We start from the raw sequence: 16,302 nt of genomic DNA, 5'->3' as shown, positions 1-16,302 counted from the left end.
GACTCCACCTGTGATGAACAGCAGGCCTCACGAAGATAACTAAATGTGTGTGTTGACTCATCTGTGTGTAATCATGCAAACCAACAAATCTAAAACCAACCACAACCATCACCACTACCATCTCCCCCAGGCTCGAAGGCAAACTTATAGGCCTACATGTCTGACTCCCCTCCTTCTCCTTGCCTCTCCAGGATTCCAGGATATTAATTTTTAACTAATGCCAGATGGACTGGGCCGAGGGGGCTGAGGGGGAGGAAAGGGAAAGGCAAGGCTGGGTACGCCTTGTGGGTAGTTTAGTTCAGCATGGCCACCTTCTGTCTCAGCAACCATAGCGACAGGAGGAGGCGAGCTAGAAGAGATGGAAGCTCCAGGGTCATGCGTCACCCCTTTTGGGAAGTCCAAGCTATGGGGTGAAGGGGTCATGTCGAGGCAAGGGTGATGTCAACAACCCCACAGAGTTACAGGTCCCTCTTAACACTGGGATAACAAGCTCAACTGCCAAAACTCTCTCGCTCATCAACATTTTCTACAATCTCTACAAAGATCTGCCACCATGAAAGGTAATTGAAAAATCACCCCCTCCCTTTCGCAAGTAGTGTGATGTTCTTAACTGTGTATAGACATTTCTTTATAGACAGGTAATCCCATTGGGATGAATTGAGTGCTCCTATCTCGTCAAGCAATTGGGTGCTGTACATTTCCTCAACTAATGATTAACAACCCAAGCGTTGCTTTTGGATATGCAGTGTATAGCTTTTCTACTCGCATACTGTACTCTCACTAACTTATAGAAGTTATGTAATCACTGGGCATGTGGGTGTGTGTAGTGAGAAGGAAAATAACTTTTTTAACGTCTTTCTTTGGAAGTGATTATCTTTACTGTATGGCTGATACTGAACCACCTGTGAAGCTACACCATCCTTGATTAAAACAGCCCGTTCCAAAATATAACTGATTAGCATACCAAGGTGAGGGTGGGGGTGAGGAGAGCAAAGAGAAGGGCAAAATGAAGGTGGAGAAGAGAGGGGGTGGCAAGAGGAGAGCTGTGTCCACATGGGTCCATCATTTTAGTGATACATTTAAGTGATATATTTGCTAACATCAAAGTCCAAATGAAAAATCACTTTCACACTTTTTCTAAGTCACCCCAGAAATGTTAAATTCAGGTCAGGAATGTGTGTGAATATACAGTTAAAGTCGGAAGTTTACATACACTTAGGTTGGAGTCATTAAAACTGTTTTTTCAACCGCTCGTTTGGAAAGTCGGTTAGGACATCTACTTTGTGTATGACACAAGTAATATTTCCAACAATTGTTTACAGACAGATTATTTCACTTACAATTCACTGTATCACAATTCCAGTAGGTCAGAAGTTTACTGTGACTTTAAACAGCTTAGAAAATTCCAGAAATTATGTCATAGCTTTAGAAGCGTCTGATAGGCTAATTGACATCATTTGAGTCAATTGGAGGTGTACCTGTGGATGTATTTCAAGGCCCACCTTCAAACACAGTGCCTCTTTGCTTGACATCATGGGAAATCACAGAAAAAAAATTGTGGACCTCCACAAGTCTGCTTCATCCTTGAGAGCAATTTCCAAATGCCTGAAGGTACCACGTTCATTAGTACAAACAATAGTACGCAAGTATAAACACCATCAGACCACGCAGCCGTCATACCGCTCAGAAAGGAGACGCGTTCTGTCTCCTCAAGATGAACGTACTTTGGTGTGAAAAGTGCAAATCAATCCCAGAACAACAACAAGGACATTGTGAAGATGCTGGAGGAAACAGGTACAAAAGTATCTATATCCACAGTAAAACGAGTCCTATATCGACATAACCTGAAAGGCCGCTCTGCAAGGAAGAAGCCACTGCTCCAAAACCGCCATAAAAAAGCCAGATTACGGTTTGCAACTGCACATGGGGACAAATCGTAAATGTCCTCTTGTCTGATTAATTAAAAATAGAACTGTTTGGCAATAATAACCATTGTTATGTGTGGAGGAAAAAGGGGGAAGCTTGCAAGCCGAAGAACACCATCCCAACCGTGAAGCACGCGGGTGGCAGCATCATGTTGTGGGGGTGCTTTGCTGTAGGAAGGACTGGTGCACTTCACAAAATAAATGGCATCATGAGAAAGGAAAATTATGTGGATATATTGAAGCATCATCTCAAGACATCAGTCAGGAAGTTAAAAGCTTGGTCGCAAATGTGTCTTCCAAATGGACAATGACCCCAAGCATACTTCCAAAGTTGTGGCAAAATGGCTTAAGGACAACAAAGTCAAGATATTGGAGTACCCATCACAACGCTCTGACCTCAATCCTATATGAAAATGTGTGGGCAGAACTGAAAAAGCGTGTGTGAGCAAGGAGGCCTACAAACGTGGCTCAGTTACACCAGCTCTGTCAGGAGGAATGGGCCAAAATTCACCCAAATTATTGTGGGAAGCTTGTGGAAGGCTACCCGAAACGTTTGACCCAAGTTAAACAATTTATAGGCAATGCTACCAAATACTAATTGAGTGTATGTAAACTTCTGACCCACTGGGAATGTGATGAAAGAAAGAAAAGCTGAAATAATTCATTCTCTCTACTATTATTTTGACATTTCACATTCTTAAAATAAAGTGGTGATCCTAACTGGCCTAAAACAGGGAAGTTTTACAAGGATTAAATGTCAGGAATTGTGAAAAACTGAGTTTAAATGTATTTGGCTAAGGGGTATGTAAACTTCTGACTTCAACTGTAGGTTGATAAACGCCCCATTCACATGATTCCATGGCTTGTGTAATTAACTGATTGAAATTAAACAAGAACCAATCTGGTCTTTCATAATACAAAATATTGTGAAAAAAGGTTACGGCATTGATACATTTCTTGTGTTCTGTCCAACCATTTCATCAAAGTAGATAAAAAATGCAGACTTTGCCAAATGTTTTTGGCTGTTGCTCTTTTTGTGTGCAGTCAATTGGGTTGCTTAATAGCGACGGCAGACACACACACACACACACACACACACACAATGTGGGGAGGATTACTACTCCAGATGTTAAAAACAGCTAACCAAACAGAGCTGTCCTGAAATAAACGCTGCTCCTTCCACACACAGCATTCAGTTATTGATTAGTCTATGTAGGCTTACCTCTTCAGAGGAGAACTACTCCTACTATAGCCTATGTGAAATGGCGTTTAATTAGTGACGCTACGAGCTCTGAAACCTTGAAGTAGTTGTTTTGCTTGTCCTGCAAGGGCCCACGGCTTTTGTGGAGCGATAGGTAACGATGCTTCCTTGGTGACAGTTGTCGATGTGTTCATAGGGTCCCTGGTTCGAGCCCAGGTTGGGATAAGCAGAGGAACGGAAGCTACACTGTTACACTACTAATACAGAGACAGCGATTTGTTATTCCCAGAAAAACTTTTTCTGACAGGAAATAACATTTACAGGTTCATTTTAAGGAATTAACACCAAAATAATTGACAAGAAGTGCAGTCAACTGTGTGAATCCACTCATAAAATATGTATGAACAGTGGACTGAATCCTTCACAAGATTCAACTCTTCCTTTCTTTATGAGATTATCTCATAAAAACATCATGATCAATTATTGTAATTATGGTCATGGTTATTGCATCTGATAAATGCTGTGCTCATGAAAGGACTTGGGTGAAACAAAAGGCAAATGTTTTGTTGTTGTTGACATTTCAGCAAATGGCCCCTTATTAAATTTCACACACCATGTACACCCACCCAGTCCATCGGGCTTAGCTCTTCTGCAAGTTATATGATGAGTTACCAACGTTGAGTTATTTAAACCCCTAAACTTGATCAATATTCAATACACCACCATCTCCATCCTGCTCCCTGCAGTGCAGCAGTGGTAGGTTGGTAAGGATCCTATTTTGAAAGGAGCTGAAACAAGGGATCAAAGTGCTCAATCAGCAAATGGGCTTTCCGAGCACATTTGTAGTGATCCTATAAAATCAGTTTTATTTAATTTTTTTGCCCATTTTGTTTTCCCTATTTTCAGGTTTTCGTTTTCAAAATATTGTTTTTGTTATACAAAAACAACAACTCCTCATGAGGGGTCGCCGGTTGCTCACGGGTCTGCACACCCACATCCATATGTAACAAGTTGAGATAGCTCGCCGCTAAACTAATTTAGCAATCTAAAATAACTTTAGTTGACATGGGCTAATTGACTGACTATCAGTGACGGACAAATAGGGTTGCAAAGGGTCGGAAACTTTTCGGTACATTTCTGGAAATGTTCCATGGGAGCCCTGGAATTTGGGGAATTTAGATTAAATTCATCAAAAAAGTTAGCTTATAACAGTAAACCTTTTTTGTGGGATAGACAAGGCAATTCTAGGTCTTGTGGCATATTTTTGTTAAACTATCCCCAATTCAATGGAATTGCAACCCTCTGCATGCACAGTGCATTCTTCCATCACATGTACAGCTGATTCTCAAGATCCTGCACAATAATGAGATGCTATTGAGCCCACACTACTACACTGTCTAAGCCAAGGACTACATGCTTTCTGGTAAGTTTTGATTACAATACTGGGTGGGGTGAATATATTTTATATGACATACATTCTTTTTTTGTTAACTAGTGAATAGTATCCTACAGCAAAGTGTGTTTAAATCATTTCTAACTTGTTAACAATTTCTGCTAGTTAGTTTTTGCTAACATGTGTGTTTTAGCTTGCAAATTGAGGAGTGTTAATTCACCTGTTTACATATACAGTGCCTTGCGAAAGTATTCGGCCCCCTTGAACTTTGCGACCTTTTGCCACATTTCAGGCTTCAAACATAAAGATATAAAACTGTATTTTTTTGTGAAGAATCAACAACAAGTGGGACACAATCATGAAGTGGAACGGCATTTATTGGATATTTCAAACTTTTTTAACAAATCAAAAACTGAAAAATTGGGCGTGCAATATTATTCAGCCCCTTTACTTTCAGTGCAGCAAACTCTCTCCAGAAGTTCAGTGAGGATCTCTGAATGATCCAATGTTGACCTAAATGACTAATGATGATAAATACAATCCACCTGTGTGTAATCAAGTCTCCGTATAAATGCACCTGCACTGTGATAGTCTCAGAGGTCCGTTAAAAGCGCAGAGAGCATCATGAAGAACAAGGAACACACCAGGCAGGTCCGAGATACTGTTGTGAAGAAGTTTAAAGCCGGATTTGGATACAAAAAGATTTCCCAAGCTTTAAACATCCCAAGGAGCACTGTGCAAGCGATAATATTGAAATGGAAGGAGTATCAGACCACTGCAAATCTACCAAGACCTGGCCGTCCCTCTAAACGTTCAGCTCATACAAGGAGAAGACTGATCAGAGATGCAGCCAAGAGGCCCATGGTCACTCTGGATGAACTGCAGAGATCTACAGCTGAGGTGGGAGACTCTGTCCATAGGACAACAATCAGTCGTATATTGCACAAATCTGGCCTTTATGGAAGAGTGGCAAGAAGAAAGCCATTTCTTAAAGATATCCATAAAAAGTGTCGTTTAAAGTTTGCCACAAGCCACCTGGGAGACACACCAAACATGTGGAAGAAGGTGCTCTGGTCAGATGAAACCAAAATTGAACTTTTGGGCAACAATGCAAAACGTTTTGTTTGGCGTAAAAGCAACACAGCTCATCACCCTGAACACCCCATCCCTACTGTCAAACATGGTGGTGGCAGCATCATGGTTTGGGCCTGCTTTTCTTCTGCAGGGACAGGGAAGATGGTTAAAATTGATGGGAAGATGGATGGAGCCAAATACAGGACCATTCTGGAAGAAAACATGATGGAGTCTGCAAAAGTCCTGAGACTGGGACGGAGATTTGTCTTCCAACAAGACAATGATCCAAAACATAAAGCAAAATCTACAATGGAATGGTTCAAAAATAAACATATCCAGGTATTAGAATGGCCAAGTCAAAGTCCAGACCTGAATCCAATCGAGAATCTGTGGAAAGAACTGAAAACTGCTGTTCACAAATGCTCTCCATCCAACCTCACTGAGCTCAAGCTGTTTTGCAAGGAGGAATGGGAAAACATTTCAGTCTCTCGATGTGCAAAACTGATAGAGACATACCCCAAGCGACTTACAGCTGTAATCGCAGCAAAAGGTGGCGCTACAAAGTATTAAACTGAAGGGGGCTGAATAATTTTGCACGCCCAATTTTTCAGTTTTTGATTTGTTAAAAAAGTTTGAAATATCCAATAAATGTCGTTCCACTTCATGATTGTGTCCCACTTGTTGTTGATTCTTCACAAAAAAATACAGTTTTATATCTTTATGTTTGAAGCCTGAAATGTGGCAAAAGGTGGCAAAGTTCAAGGGGGCCGAATACTTTCGCAAGGCACTGTATGTTTCATTTTAAAACATGTATCTTACAAAGGAGTTGTTTAATCTAACTGCTTAACTATTTTTGTTTGTTTTACTCATTTTTTTCTAATCTTTACGGGAAAATGTGTGGAGACATTTCACTGCAGCTAACGTAGAATGAAAAGCTGTGAACATTTTCAAATACTGTGCCAAATCATATGAGAAGAATGCAACGAAGATGCAGAATCATCTGGCCAAGTGCATAAAGTTCCCTCAGCGTTCACAACAAGCAACCTCTGACAAAAGTCCCTCTACTTCTATTCGAGGTGAAAATGATGAATCAGACACCTTATCCATAGCAACAGCTCATGGTCCTCCTGGAATCAGAAGTATTTTTGACTCAATGGAAGAACATAGTCAGAGAAATGCTGATGAATGTCTTGCTCGAGCTGTGTACGCAACTGGTTCACCTCTGATGCTCACAGGAAATGTGTATTGGAAGAGATATCTGAATGTTCTTCGCCCAGCACACACCCCTCCAACCAGACATGCTTTATCTTCTCATTTGCTGGATGCAGAGTTCAACAGAGCTCAAGTGAAGGTCAAGCAAATCATAGAGAAAGCAGACTGTATTGCAATCATCTCTGATGGGTGGTTGAATGTTCGTGGGCAAGGAATAATTAACTACATCATCTCCACCCCTCAACCAGTATTCTACAAGAGCACAAACACAAGGGACAACAGACACACGGGTCTCTACATTGCAGATGAGCTGAAGGCAGTCATCAATGACCTTGGACCACAGAAGGTATTTGACAGAATGCACTGGTGACAGAATGCTGTGAACATGAAGGCTGCTTGGTCTAAAGTGGAGGAGTCCTACCCTAACATCACACCCATTGGCTGTGCTGCTCATGCATTGAATCTGCTCCTCAAGGACATCATGGCACTGAAAACAATGAATACACTCTACAAGAGAGCCAATGAAATGGTTAGGTATGTGAAGGGTCATGAAGTTATAGCAACAATCTACCTCACCAAGCAAAGTGAGAAGAATAAGAACACCACATTGAAGCTGCCGGGCAACACCTATTGGGGTGGTGTTGTCATCATGTTTGACAGTCTCCTGGAGGACAAGAAGTCTCTCCAAGAAATGGCCATATCACAGTCTGCCGATATGGACAGCCCCATCAAGAGGATCCTCCTGGATGATGCACTTTGGGAGAAAGTGGTAAGCAGCCTGAAACTCCTGAAACCTATAGCAGTAGCCATTGCACGGATTGAGGGAGACAATGCCATCCTGTCTGATGTTCAGACTCTGCTTGCAGATGTAAGAGAAGAAAAAATCCGTACTGCCCTGCCCACTTTACTGTTGCTCCAAGCAGAGGAAACTGCAGTTCTGAAATACATCAAAAAGCGTGAAGACTTCTGCCTGAAGCCCATACATGCCACAGCGTGCATGTTGGACCCCAAGTATGCTGGCAAGAGCATCCTGTCTGGTGCAGAGATCAACAAGGCCTATGGTGTCATCACTACTGTCTCTCGCCACCTTGGCCTGGATGAGGGCAAGGTTCTTGGAGGTCTGGCGAAGTACACTTCCAAGCAAGGGCTTTGGGATGGAGATGCAATATGGCAGTCGTGCCAACATATCTCATCAGCCACCTGGTGGAAGGGACTTTGTTGCCTTAATCATCCTCCAAATCCCACCAACATCAGCCACCTCAGAACGCAACTGGTCCTTGTTTGGGAACACACACACCAAAAGCACGCAATAGGCGGACCAATACAAGGGTTGAAAAATTGGTGGCCATCCGGGCAAATGTGAGGCTTTTTGAGCCTGACAACGAGCCATCCTGAACAAGGTTGGAAAGTGACAGTGAAGATGAGGCCTCAGAGTCTGATGTTCAAGAGGTGAACATTGAGGTGGTCCAGGGAGAAGACACAGAAGCCTGAGAGGAAGACAACCAAAGCTTTAGTTTCTAGACTATCATTTTACAGAATAGTCAACTCATTTAATTAAAGTTCAATACGTAACTAAATTGTTTTTTTTATTTCTATTTGAAGGATTCAATCATTTGCAATTATGTCTACTTATGATAAGGTAAAATGTTTATGTTTCTGTCTCCATATGATATGGTAAATATATCCAATGCAAAAAACATCTACATTTAAATGGTATTTATATTATTATCGTTAATTCCCATATATTCCCAATACATCCCACGGAAAATTTCCACCTCTGAATATTATGTACTACCCTACTAACAAAACAAGAGAAAAACTGCTGATCCACAACCATATTTTGAAATTGCACCTTGTATATTCTAGTATTCTAACTCACAACAGAAAGTTGAGACCTCGACCTATCCCTAAAACCACAACAATGCTTAAACCACATGAGGAGACCACTTTAAAGGTCTGTGGAAAATCTAAGACATTTTCATTTTTGGGTGTAGACACACACACACACACACACACACAAGGAGATATGAGAGACCACACTTTCAGTCTTTTCTCCTGGATTATTGTTAAGGCCCCTGAAGCAATAATGAAACCAGTCCAAAACAATACAAGCCATGTTCTTTTTCAGTAAAAGGGGCAATTGGGTGAAGCAACAGTTGTTGAGACAATGAATGCACCCAAACAACAGACTGAGGTCCCTGCAGCACGCAAACCGTCTCTGGTGTCATTTCCTCATCATAATGGTGTGCGTATTTATTTATTGCTCCCTAGGGATGGCGGCAGGGGGTGGTGAGGTGGGGGAACATATTGTGAAAGGCTTCCTCTCTCTTGATGAGTGCTGAGGAAAAGGTCACAGCACTGCTGGTGAGTGTGACAGATGTGTGTCTATGTGTTACGGTGGGCTGGGGAGGCTGTTACAATATCGTTTCGCACCACACACACATTTTTTTTTTTGCACATTGAGCACTCCTGACCCTCACTCTCTCCAACCATAGCGTGAGATCGGTGTTGGTGTTGTTGCGGTATTACTTGTCTCTGAGCTGAGAAGAGCAATGCATAAAATCTGAATATAAAGCAAGTCTGTCTGATCCTCAAACCATCTTCTGTTCTGAAACAAACTGACAACCACCACAACAACATGTAAATCAATTGCTGATTGTGTGCTCTGACAGAATATAGTTACAATCAGGAACATAATCAGGAAGTATTTTTGTACTCTCATATACTGTGTAGGCTAACCCAAATGTTCCACTTGCTACTTTTCTTAAGTCATATTTCCACTATAAATCGTCCATGGATATTCTTTTAAATGGAGTTGTACAAATGGCTGTTTCAAGCATTGGAGATTTGCTGATAAATAAATGGGAGTTTAGTTTATTTTGATTCTTAACTGGGCCATGGCAGAGGTTATATTCAGGAAACAGCCTTTTTACCAAATGATTATTTATATTTTACACCGGTCCCAATCTAATGAAACATTGCATCCCCTACGATGGCTTTTTCCCAGGCAGGTGTATGTGTCACGTTCTGACCTTTATTTCCTTTGTTTTGTATTTATTTAGTATGGTCAGGGCGTGAGTTGGCTGGGCAGTCTATGTTTGATTTTCTATGATTTGGGGATTTCTATGTTTCGGCCTAGTATGGTTCTCAATCAGAGGCAGGTGTCATTAGTTGTCTCTGATTGAGAATCATACTTAGGTAGCCTGGGTTGCACTGTTTGTTTGTGGGTGATTGTCTATGTTAGTGGCTTGTGTCAGCACAGGTCTCATTTGTAGCTTCACGGTCGTCATTGGTTTATTGTTTTTGTATAGTGTTGCAGTGTTCAGTGTTTTCTTTATTAAAATTCACTATGAACACATACCACGTCGCATTTTGGTCCTCTGATCCTTCTCGCCTCTCCTCTTCAGATGAAGAGGAGGAAGACCGTGACAGTATGAGCAATAAAAAACATATGTCTACGAAGGTTTTTGGGTCAAACATTTCCCGACTGTTAATGCTAAATAGACACTTTAAAGTGGGAATCAGTAGTTTAAAAAATAAAGTAATCTCTGTTTCGGTAAAAATCTGAGGGATGGGCCTGGAGAAATGTAACCACTTTCAAAATCATAGACAGAGCTATGGATGCCAGGACTGACCATCCATGATATTAAAATAATAGATTTAACCATGTTTTGCAGCTATACAGTTTATATTTACTTTGTTTACAAACACTGGAGTAAAACAAGCTTGTATTTTGGGTTCTGATGGGGTATGGCAGTTGGACTAAGCTCATGAGGCATTTATAAGTTATATTCTTCAAGAATCAATGGGTACATACAATTAATTTATCATTCCAAACATGGATGTAGCAACTGCAGATTGCCCCTTTAACCTAAAATACATAAAACAACTCATTAGTTCTGCGCACACAGGTCAACTGCACTCCATCAAAATGCATGGCTTAGTGTGGCCATTCTACCAGATCTCAGTTAGAAAACCTTAACTAAAAGCCATAATCAATCACACCATGATGCCTGTGAATTTGGAATAAGCCAAAGACAACAGTCTTCTGGCGCTCCATAAAGTACACATTTGGATCCATGTAACCAAAACAACGAAGTTCACAGTGTGAAAACAAAAAGAAACATGGTAAGTCACGCATGCTTTCTTGTTGAACAGAAATACTCATATTTAGTACTTGTTCCAGGACATGGATTACCTCTGTTTTTTTTTAACAAATCCCTAATTTGACTAAGTCCATAATTTGCTCACCTCTGGTTAGATATGATGAACTGCAGACCAACAAAAAGCAAAGGGCCAGGGTAATTAGCCCAATGACAGAGTCTGTTTAGCAGGAAATACCTACAGATCTGATATGTTGACTGCAGCTCCCTTATAATGTCGCAGGGTCGTGACCTCTGTTAATATATGTCTTCTCTGGAGATGTTTTTATACCCGTGTGGGAACTGGAGAGGGAAGCTCATAGAGAACCAATCGAGAGGCTTATCTATCTATTTGTTGACTCACTTGACTTTGCAAAGAAAGTGATAGATTGGAGTAGCAATGAATTATATTTGCTTTGTACTCACTGTGTCCATTTCCTCAAAGGCAGCAGAAGGGTAAACTGAACCAAAATACAGTGAAAACAATTTGAGGGGTTTCATAAAACTGCTGTATCATCTAATGACGCCGATCTTATTATCTCTGTCTGTCCTGAGGACAGGCCATTTGCAGCAGTGAGTTGTCTGATCTGCACAGCATCGATTGAGCTCATAATTCTTGCTCAGGCTGCCAGGGCATCCATGCCCTGCAGCAAGGATCAAAAGCTAATATCCACGCTTAACAAGCCCTGCTGCTAAGAATCATTCAGAGGGCAGGAGCCATCAAATATCACAGGTAATAAGTGAAACACATACACACACACAATCTTAAATATGAAAACAAGCACATACAGTTTTGTACAGCTGTGTCAACAAATAAATCTATGTCATGAGGGCTTAGGCTGAATAAATAACATGCTCCAATAAGGTTCTTTTCAGGCTGTTCTTAGGCTGACAAGCCTAACCATAATGAAATAAGTTCCAGACAGAAATTAAAACGAAAAGACACCGTGCCAACCCACTGAACATTAACAGATTTTCTCTCACAATATGTAGTATACAAAGCTGTGAATAAAGTGTAGTGAATATAGGGGACCCACCTCGGCCATCTTGCTTGATGTTGTGGAGCAGGTCAGAGTAGTTGACTGGTCCAGTGTTTTCCTCAAACACCAGGTCCACCGAGGTGATGTTGTTCAAGTGCAGCTCTGTGTAGAGGCCCTCCACAGCGAAGTAGCACGGTCGGTCGTCCTTCTTGTTGTCACTGAACATGAGCAGCACCTGCTCCTTCCACTCAAAGTGCTTGCAGATATGGAGGCCGAACTTGCCCAGCTTCTTGTGCGTGGGGCCCGTGTTGGTGATGGACGGGTACATGTTGATTCCGTTGAAGCCCACGGCTGGGGCGCCCGCCGTTACCATGGGGATGTCCCAGTGGGTGGTGAAGAGGCCCACTGGGGAGGAGGTGTAGTCACAGCCCGGCCCAATGAAAGCCCAGGGGTCGTGGGCGAACTTGAGGTCAACAGCCATGAGTGGGGCGATGGACTCAGAGCAGATGCCCTCCTCGTTCTCGCTGTTCTCAAACACGTAACCCAGGTGGTGGCCAGGGAGGAGCGCTGGGTCAGTGTTGATGGTGTCAATGGCTCGTTCCAGAGCCGGACCCACACGGGGCCAGGCCCAGGGGTAGGCAGTGTTTCTCTGTGGTAGGATGATGGCCAGCGTGATGTTCCGGTGCTGCCGATGGTCCCGGTGCTCTCTGGGGCGTCGATGTGAATCACGGTGCCGGGAAGACCTGCCAGACTGGACCCACTGGAGACAGGCACCCAGCAGCAGAAGAAAAACCAGCAACAGTTTCTCTCCCTGCCTCCTCATCCTGTTAGGCTGTTGAATTATGTCCTTGTGAATTATTTATCCTGTTGAGCTTAAGAGGGAGACATAGGGAGACTATTGTACACACACACACACAGACAGACACACACACACACAGACACACACAAAAGGCTCAGTTTGGAGTCTCTTCATGTCTGTTCAACTCTGTTCAAAGAGCTGTTTTTCTTCGTTATAGCTGAATTCCCTCAAACTATTTTTCTTCATGTCACGTTTGAGTGGCCTTTGCACTACCATGTTATAGAACATATATGAGAGGGTGACTCCCTTATACCAGACTGGAGTTACTGAGTTACTGGGCAGTTCTGTCCCCTCAAATCAGATTTATACTCAGGAGTTGAGAATATAAACTGAATAATTAACCATGCATCAAAGAATGTCAACGTGTGTGACGAAATACTTGTCACAGCTCCCTTTAGTAAGTTATGGTGAAGGTGAACTTTCCTAGACAACTACATGGTTGTTAATTGCCTCTATCAAACTGGTAGACCATTAAGCTTGCACCTGACAGGATATGCAGTGATTTAATTGTTTAACTGCACTCGTTGAGATTTGTTTGGCATCAAAGCCCGGTACACCAACAAATACCTAAACAATGGAGCAATAATCGAAAGTGCTTTGCATGGCATTTTCAAATGCATGTAGGCTAGATAGAGCAGTGTTCAGTCTGAGGGCAATTACTTTTATTAATTTGAAGCTATAGGCTAACGTTACATCTAGTTTATAAAGTATTTTATCAAAAACAAAAACAATTGAGTCATAGGGCGCTTAGGGTTATGATAAACTCATGTCTGAAATCAGATAAAGGATTTTTCTAGTAGATAACAAACATTTAGAACGTCTAAATGTATACATAACAAAACCTTAAACGTTATAAGGAGGGTATACCTGTTTGTTTGTTTTCCAGCTAACGTTATTAGCCTTATATTAGACCTAAAGATTTGTTCTCACAACATAGCCTAACGTTACACTCAAAAGTCATTTTGGAGTACATGTGGTGCGCTGTCTGGCTGTAGGCGATATAATTTAACATGGATTAAAATGTGTTGCAGCTACAAAAACATATTTGACGTTTGCCTAAATACAATACAATTACCTTAAATTGAGTTTACTCCCTCCATGTCAAGCTCCGGTTTATGCCGACGTCTTGGCATCTGTGACTGTCAGTGACTGAGGTGAAATATCAGCTGGGAGGCTCGAGCTGTGTGTGGGCAGAGGAGCTGATGGGTAAGCGAAACCCGCGAAAAGGCAACGCGTGGTTCACGAAAGCAGGGGATATCGGCCAAAAAAAACATCAATTAAGTTTTTCCTTTTAGTGCGCACAAAGAAAACAGAATAAAATAAATAGGAGAATCAACAGAATGAATGTACAGCCACAGTCAGTAATTTGAGAGGTACTAGCTCCCACCTCTTATTACCAAAGAAAACAGACTGGACAAAGTTGGCGTTGGCTTTCCTGATTCAATTATTTTAGGCTAAGCAAAGACAGTCCTTGATTATTTGCTGTGTCAGACAAAGTAGCATATCTCTGCAGAAAATGTGCCTGTTGTTTCATAGTTGTAGCATGATAACTTTTTGCCTGAATTAGAAAATATTCCAGGGAAAGGTTAGCAAAGTACCAGCACTGCTCAGCACCTTTAGCTGTGTTCCAGGTCCACAACTCAGGGAAGCTGATTCTATGCCTGCATGGGTCAGCTGTTGAACTCCAGGGTCAGGAAATCCCACGGCATCAGGTAAAGAACAAGAGATGACAACTGCCGTCACACACCAAGAAAATCCTCTACAGCCACAGGTCAAAGAAACACGCACACACACACTCTGCCTCCCTTCGTCTGGTCTGAGGGTGTGTCCGGCTCCTCACACAGCTGCATATCCCTGTGTCTGTGTGTGTATGTCTGGTTTCATGCCAGTATCCCTTGTACTCTGTATATTTCAGTGTTACGCTGGATAGCTTGAGGCTATCCATATGAGGCTAAATTCCATATGAGGCAGCTTTGGCCAGTCGGAGTAGAGACTGACTGCCTGGCGCTGGAACAGTGTGTATGTGCTTGTATGAAAGTGTGTGTGTTCACCTCGTGGCGGCGTCTTACTCATTCATGCACAGGGGTAGGCTTTCGTTTCCACTGGAGCGGGAGGGAAGGAGAGAGAATCAAATCAAATCAAATGTATTTATATAGCCCTTCATACATCAGCTGATATCTCAAAGTGCTGTACAGAAACCCAGCCTAAAACCCCAAACAGCAAGCAATGCAGGTGTAGAAGCACAGAATGCGAGAAATGAGGAGTGGATCTATACAAATATTTATTCTCAAGCAATTAGCACAGTGGTAAATAATTCTACCACAGAGGAGCTGTATTTAAAAGCATGTCCAACAGTCTATGTTGAGAGAAATGTTACCAGTTGTTGAGTGCATGCATCTTTCTCATAAAATATCGGGGGTTGAACATGTATATCAGGTTACACACACACAGTAGGTTTACATGGACAGTAATAATTCTATATTGAACTGATTATGGCAGTAGGCAGATTATGCAATAGTCATTTAAACTCATTACTCTGTTTATCTTAATCGGCGTAAAGTCAAAACCTAAGTAAGCATACACCAATTAAAACACCAGCAATCTTTCGAATTATGTTGTCCTAAACACCGACGTTCCAGCTGTGTATTTGATCTGAAGAGAGAGAGAGCCTCCCTCTTTGAAATGAGTTCGAAACAACTGAATGTATGCGTTTAGTAGTTTTCACAAACAAACGTTATATGCCCGAACTCAGAATCAAAAATGCTTTCCAAAAATAGTCACAATGGTAGAACATTTCTTTTGATTGCCGATCTTCTGCATTTATCAGTGTCATCAGGTAGCCTGATTTCAGATGTGTCCATGTAATATGATTATTAGGGAAAATCGTTCTTCTTGCAAAGCATATAGGTTAATTAACCTGACGTTTTAATCGAACTGTTATATTATTCTGACTATCCACAATAATGTCATTATTGTGTGCAGGTAACCATACTCATATAGTGAGCGAATATTTTTTTCTGATTCAATTGTTTGTGACATGTGAAGGCAATGGTCAGGGCCGCCAACTACTGCATTTGGGGCCACGGGCAACGACCGCCAGGGCCCACAGAGAGGGTCAGGAAATCAGATAACTTCCTGCATTTCAACACATATTGATATTTTTTTTGTTTTAAAGCACTTTTTCTGTAATTCTACCCTGTTGCCACGGGGCAGGGGGGAAATTTGCTGTTTCACAGCTCATCTCATGCTTTTGTTTACATTTTGTCTTTAGGCTGAGGCAAAATGTTGCAATTTTAAAGCTAATTTCCTGCAATGCTACACATTTTTCAATCATATGCTATCTGGGGGCCCCTGACACTGGAGGCCGGGCCCCCCGGGGTACGTGCTCTGCACGCCCGTTCGGTAATCCGGCCCTGATCTTTGGAGGCATGATCTATTTGTGGTCAAACTGCCACTGAGCTGAATCCCTCACCTTGGGATCATTACGGCTATTAGCTTTAAAACTGAAACATGTTC

The 16,302-nt window shown here is 41.9% G+C and overlaps 1 protein-coding gene across 1 annotated transcript in view; it reads right to left on the bottom strand.

Moving 5' to 3' along the window:
* The window catches only part of LOC100136306 (atrial natriuretic peptide receptor 1), a 63,808-nt gene extending 48,919 nt beyond the window's left edge, over positions 1 to 14,889 (bottom strand). Inside the window, exons 1-2 of the mRNA XM_036971924.1 lie at positions 13,862 to 14,889; positions 11,985 to 12,822 (exon numbers count right to left, since the gene is read on the bottom strand). Coding sequence (XP_036827819.1) covers positions 11,985 to 12,750 — 766 coding nt within the window. The 5' untranslated portion in view covers positions 12,751 to 12,822; positions 13,862 to 14,889. The remainder of the gene's footprint in view (positions 1 to 11,984; positions 12,823 to 13,861) is intronic.
* Positions 14,890 to 16,302: the final 1,413 nt, after the last annotated feature.

The sequence above is a fragment of the Oncorhynchus mykiss genome, chromosome 3, assembly GCF_013265735.2.
Source record: "Oncorhynchus mykiss isolate Arlee chromosome 3, USDA_OmykA_1.1, whole genome shotgun sequence".
In the NCBI taxonomy this organism is placed as follows: domain Eukaryota; kingdom Metazoa; phylum Chordata; class Actinopteri; order Salmoniformes; family Salmonidae; genus Oncorhynchus; species Oncorhynchus mykiss.
The sequence above is the reverse complement of the archived record's forward strand: the minus strand, read 5'-3'. Positions and strand labels throughout refer to the sequence as shown.